Raw genomic sequence first — 6000 nt, 5'->3', positions numbered from 1 at the left:
AGCAACTAGCCTCAACCTCACTAGTGCTCACTTAGCATCAATGCCAACTGTGACCTTAACATGACCTAAACATCCTTTTAGTTAATTTCCCCAATCCCTTCCTCTGCCTACTAAAAGCTGACCTGTCGTTAGAGCATTCTGATTCTCACTGTGCTTTTGCTCAATTTCCCCCCTAATTCTTTTGATGCTTAGTAGTAGAATCGTCCGTTTTTAGCTTCAATGTCACACTTTTACATACTTTCACATTGGATATCCTTTGTCTCACCAAACGTCATTATTTTCTCTTCTGTAGTATCTATCCAGAAATGGAATAAGTGGCATCACACGCGATAATTTTAGCTTCAGTGCAAAGATAATGGTTGGTGACTTCTATGAAGCCAGAGAAGGACCCCAGGTGATGTCTTTTCATCTATCTATTGCCTGTCTCATTTTTTTATTTCCTCATTTCATGTACAGTAGAAACTGTATAGTGACTTAAGCAGTTCTGGGACATTGATAGAAATCAGCCATAGACTCCAGTAGTGCTACCCCCTAGCCCCCTTTGTCTAGGGAGTCATGTAATATTCAGTTGACATGACTTCTTCAGGTGACCAGTCATATACTGTACAGTAGGATAGTTTAACTAGCTGAATGTCGAATGGAATGTGTTGTAGTGGTGTTCATATCACAGGTAGAAATTGGACCATTATCCGGTTCTTAGATTTGTAGTCCAGTAATACCACTATGCATTGCATATTTTGATCTTTGATCTGCCCTCTTTTCTGTCACGAGTGATCGATCTAAAGAGTCAAACCTAGAGTAACAGTAGAGTAATCAAAGCAACCGAAGTATGTTGAAGCCGTTTATTACCTACACGACACTAACAGGCCCTCTACCCTGTTGTTTCACTCCCGTCCTACCCGCAGGGTCTGCAGTGGAGCCTGCTGAAGGACGAGGACGTCATCCCTCATATCCTGGCCATGGAGGGCCGGCGGGGACGGCCCCCCAACTCAGAGCGCCAGCGCGGGGCCGAGGGGGGAAAGGGCTCCCGGAGGAGGAAGGGCCGGCCGTCCAACGTGGGAGAGGGTCTGGCGTTGGGGGCCGAGGTGCCTAGCCCCAGCGAGGCCAAACTCTTACGCAAACTGGAGGCCCAAGGTGAGGAGAAGAAGATGAAAAAAAACAGATCTCTGTTTTGAAGTCTGTGAATGCTACCTACCAAACATGTGTGGTCACACAGTAACGTTCCATCACCTCTCTCTGCAGAGATAGCCAGGCAGGCGGCCCAGATGAAGATGATGAGGAAGCTGGAGAAGCAGGCCATGGCCAGGGCAGCCAAAGAGGCCAGGAAGCAACAAGGTACACTACATCTGAGTGTATACACCATTCCCCGCTGTCCTTTTGTAGAGATGTACAGTACCACTGCTGCAAACCATTTCTTAACACCTAAGCCCCTAAAGTCTCTCTTTCAGCCATCATGGCGGCCGAGGAAAGGAGGAAGCAGAAGGAGCAAATGAAGATCATCAAGCAGCAGGTAGGGCATGCTTTACGTGGCACCACTTCCTGTCAAACCGTCTGCCGCCTTGACCATGGAGGGTGTCCTTGTTTTACCACTGCATCACCGTTTGGTTTGCATAGTGTATTGATCCACCTACCTCTGTGTTTCTCCAGGAGAAGATCAAGCGTATTCAGCAGATCAGGTTGGAGAAGGAGATGAGGGCACAACAGATTCTGGAGGTACTACAGTCAACTGACCCAATACCAAACATATCCTCTGAATTAGCAGAACGTCACTCCTCAAAGAGGAGAGCCTCAGTCTACTCTGTCCATAGTATTTTAATCTTACCCAAGCCTATTACTGAATAATACCGCAGTGTTGGAAGGAGTAATGTCTCAGGCATAATTCCACATGGAACTAATGCTAAATTGGTCTTGGTTGACGGCTGTTGAATATTAAAATCGCTGTCTCCGCTAGCTGTCTCAGAGTCAGACCATATTTAAATGAGACAGAAATCATTTTTTTCTATTTTATCAGACAACAGCAACAGTTTAGCATAAGTGGGTTGGGGAAAAAAACATCTTTCCCTTGCACACACAATTACACTGTAGGAGCTCAAGTATTTTAGCAGGACTAAATCAAATTTGAGTTGACACAGTTGGCAAGCCACTCTTAACAGGATTTTTTTTGCTGTTTGCAATTACATATTTAAATGATACATGATTCACTCTCTGTGTTCTACACATTTGACTGGCACGTGAGGCATACGTTTCATTTTCGGTTACAGGGAAAATATCATATTTTGAGTGCTCGGTGCGAACCTGCGGAGTGGCATGTGTCTGTCAGTCTGTCTGTCCAGATGTCTGGCAGTGAAATGACGTTTGACCCGATTTGCATTCGCAGGCTAAACGGAGAAAGAAAGAAGAGGTTGCGAATGCCAAAATTATGGAGGCAGAGAAACGAATAAAGGTGAGAGTTTGTGTTACACACAACATCTCAATGTAAACCAAAATGTCAACGTTTTTTTCCCCCAGGTGAGATGTGTCTGACAATGAGATTAGGCATGAGCTGTGGCTCCTCTGTAAAATGGTCTGGAATCCCATCAGCCCTAGTGATTTTCATGATGGTGGCTGCATGAAAGTGTATTGATTTTCTCCCCTCATCTTTTCTGTCTTCCCCTGAAGGAGAAAGAAATGCGAAGACAGCATGCAGTCATTTTGAAGCACCAGGTACGCAGCGCTTTTTTAGCAGGACACCTTTTCTCTACTGACATGATTGAAAGGATACTAAATACACTTCAGCTAGATCAGTGTTTACAGGGTGTGTGTGTGTGTGTGTGTGTGTAGCAAGGTTGTGTGTAACTAGATATTTTATTAAACACTTTACTGTTTCTCTTTGGTCAGTTTCCATTCTATTGGGTTATTTCTGATCTTTGGGTATTTTTCTGCTAAACAATCTGTTTTTTTGTTGCTGTCATTTCTGTTCCATAATACTTTGCCAACTCTCTCTGCCAGGAGTTGGAGAGGCATAGACTAGATATGGTATGGGTATGTTTATTTTTGTACATCTAACACCGCATTGTGTTTCCTGGTTGTGATATGGTTGTCATAGCAATGCATTAAGTATAGCACTGGCTGCAATCATACTACATTATTCTGCATGGCTTTTCAGCAAAACAAACAAACACACACACACACAAACAAACACAACAGTGTGTCGCCTCCATCTGCTCTGAGACACCCGACCTCGCTCCGCCTGCGGTGGTTCGGTAGCTCCCCCCGCACTCCTCAGAATGCATTGCAAAAGGCCGGCCATGCCCTGCCATGCTCACTCTTACTGTCTGAAAGTACGCTCCTCTCGATGAGTCATCCATCACATCCATCGTCTAGCTGTTGTTTTTGAGTGGCTGTGAGTGCTTGAGTTTTCCAGTTCCAGACATTGAGCTTGTGTCCGTCTCCGTCCACAAAGAGCTGCCCTTTAACCTGTTACGTCCCATTGAGTCTCTGAGGTTGCGTCTGAAATGGCATAGTGCACTACCTCATAGTGCACTACTTTGGTCAAAAGTAGTGCACTACATAGGGAAGAGTTTGCCATTTGGAATGCTGCCTGAGTTGTTCTGCTGCTCTGTTCTGTATCTGTACCTGCCTGTCTTCTGACTGGCTGTCTATTGCTGTACCTGCCTGTCTTCTCCAGCAGTCTGACTGGCTGGCTGGCTGGCTATTGCTGTACCTGCCTGTCTTCTCCAGCCGCTTGACTGACTGGCTGGCTGGCTGTCTATTGCTTGTTGAGCGTGTCTGTTGCACATGATTAGAGCCAGGAGTTTTTCCTAACAATATAAACCTGAGCAGGAGAAGCTCCTGGCCCTACATGCTGTATGCAGCTGGCTCCAGAGGATTTGTTTCATTGACTTCTGTTTATCACATCACTGAGTTCCCTTTCAGACAGACAGTCACTGTCCTCGCTTTGCCTTGATCAAATCCTATTGGTTTACAATTAAACATTTGGAGACAATCTATCCTCAACCAGGGAAGTCTCCTTGTAAGACCTTCACCCCCCCATAGGTTTAGGCTATTTTCAATCTGGAACGGCTATCAGCTAAACAGATGGATGATACACAGAGCAATGTTTGTTTTCATCCCACTGGCTTGTGGCTATGATGACTCCGTCATTTTGCATTTGTTCCGTTAGCTTTTTACCTAGAGGCATCATAGCTTGACCCTAACTTCTCTTTTTGACCCCGTCATCACCATCTACCGCATTCTCCCTCTGATGCTTTCTGGTTGTCGTCATTCGTACCGTTGTCTTCTTAACCTCAGCTTCAACTGTACGTGTTGCTGTATGTGAAAACCTCACCATGATGGAGGCGAATGGTGGTTTTCCTCCTTCGGTCCACCTCTGACTTAACCTGTGGAGGTTAAGCCTTCTCCGGTGTGTAACGTGTGTGTGTGTGTTTTCTCTGCTCTGCTAGGAGAGGGAGAGGAGACGGCAACACGGGATGCTCATGAAGGCGGTGGAGGCTCGCAAGAAAGCAGAGGTACGTGACACACACACACAACACACACACACGCCAGAAGGTCCCACTCCTCCTGAAACCATCCAATCCCTCTCTCCTCCCTCTACTTTTCATTTCTTCAATACACTAACTGAGTCAAAAGAATGGCCCTCGAGCTCTTTTTCTTTGAGAGCGCAGGCAGGGGCGCCGGGCTGAATTCTAAAACTACTCAGCAGACTCGGCTTGACATTCTTGTCTGTTTTACCTCCACTGACGTGAGCCCATTAACTCTCCCCTCCTCTCTCCTTCTCTGGGGCCCTCAGGAGCGCGAGCGCTTGCGGCAGGAAAAGAGGGATGAGAAACGCCTGAACAAGGAGCGGAAATTGGAACTGAGGAGGCTGGAACTGGAGATTGCCAGGGAGCTGAAGAAGCCAAATGAAGACATGTGTCTGGCCGATCATAAGGTAATAAATGACCCATCTTGCCCATGATTCAGTCCTGCGTGATGTCTGAAGGGTGACATCATTAAAGGGACCTGGCTTTCCAAATTCTAGGTGGCCGTTTAATGTAGTTACATCTCTTTTATGTTATATATATTTGAACTGACAAGTTAATGTTGTCTAGGTTTGGGTTATGTGTGGTTAAGTGCATTGTATCATCACAATGGTTTGTATGTACAGTATATCTGTTATCTATCATATGTAAAACCTGAGTACTGGACACGGTTTGTGCTGTACACTGCCATCAAGTGGCTGAAGAGAGTAATGCATAAGGCGGGACGAGATAATAGCCCACCACATGTTTACTAATGAAAACCTAAAAAAAGTTGCCATTCAGAGCCATGTGATTCAGTCATTGGCATAGCAATATGTTAGTCACACTACTCCCCATATACTGCAGTCCACATAGGGCACAATAGGAGTCCCAGGATGTCATTTGAGAAGTATCCTAAACATTCCTCCCTCTCTCCTTACCTTTCATTCCAGCCTCTTCCAGAGTTTTCCAGAATCCCTGGCCTGATCTTGCCGGGGGGTGCGGTGTCTGACTGCCTGATGCTGATGCAGTTCCTACGCGGCTTTGGGAAGGTGCTGGGCTTCGATGTGGGGGTGGACGTACCCACCCTGGGCATGCTGCAGGAGGGCCTGCTCAACGTGGGAGACAGCATGGGACACGTCCAGGACCTGCTGGTCAGACTGCTCTCCCTGGCTGTGTGTGACCCTGGACTGCCCCCTGGACACAAGGTGAGATACTGTACATGTACAGGAACATACCAAGCAGGCTCTCACATAGGTGGAATAAAAACCTACACACATTGGTCCGCTTTTCCCAGACACAGGTTAAGCCTAGTCTTAGACTAAGAAACTAAGAAGCACTTTCTATGGAGAATCTCCACTGAACATGCTTTTTAGTCTAGGACTTAATCTGTGTCTGGGAAACCAGTCCATTGTCTATGAGTCATCACTCCCCTGGAAAGTGTAGATGTAACAACTCTATCACGACCCAACCCTCCTGACATCCCCTTCCAGACCAAGAC

The 6000-nt window shown here is 46.3% G+C and overlaps 1 protein-coding gene across 14 annotated transcripts in view; it reads left to right on the top strand.

Annotated features, from left to right (window-relative positions):
• LOC112255165 (bromodomain adjacent to zinc finger domain protein 2B-like) overlaps window positions 1–6000 on the top strand; it is a 68638-nt gene that overhangs the window by 53130 nt on the left and 9508 nt on the right. For 6 of the 14 annotated variants that reach the window (XM_042324002.1, XM_042324004.1, XM_042324006.1 and 3 more), the window contains exons 13-23: window positions 293–394; window positions 906–1134; window positions 1243–1335; window positions 1437–1510; window positions 1648–1713; window positions 2378–2443; window positions 2659–2703; window positions 2989–3021; window positions 4443–4508; window positions 4790–4930; window positions 5453–5707. In XM_042324002.1, coding sequence (XP_042179936.1) covers window positions 293–394; window positions 906–1134; window positions 1243–1335; window positions 1437–1510; window positions 1648–1713; window positions 2378–2443; window positions 2659–2703; window positions 2989–3021; window positions 4443–4508; window positions 4790–4930; window positions 5453–5707 — 1170 coding nt within the window. The remainder of the gene's footprint in view (window positions 1–292; window positions 395–905; window positions 1135–1242; window positions 1336–1436; window positions 1511–1647; window positions 1714–2377; window positions 2444–2658; window positions 2704–2988; window positions 3022–4442; window positions 4509–4789; window positions 4931–5452; window positions 5708–6000) is intronic. The other 8 variants (XM_042324008.1, XM_042324007.1, XM_042324005.1 and 5 more) reach the window with 8 other exon arrangements.

This window comes from Oncorhynchus tshawytscha, linkage group LG07, assembly GCF_018296145.1.
Source record: "Oncorhynchus tshawytscha isolate Ot180627B linkage group LG07, Otsh_v2.0, whole genome shotgun sequence".
Classification (NCBI taxonomy): Eukaryota; Metazoa; Chordata; class Actinopteri; order Salmoniformes; family Salmonidae; genus Oncorhynchus; species Oncorhynchus tshawytscha.
Note: the sequence above shows the minus strand (reverse complement) of the source record. Positions and strands in the feature narration are given on the sequence as shown.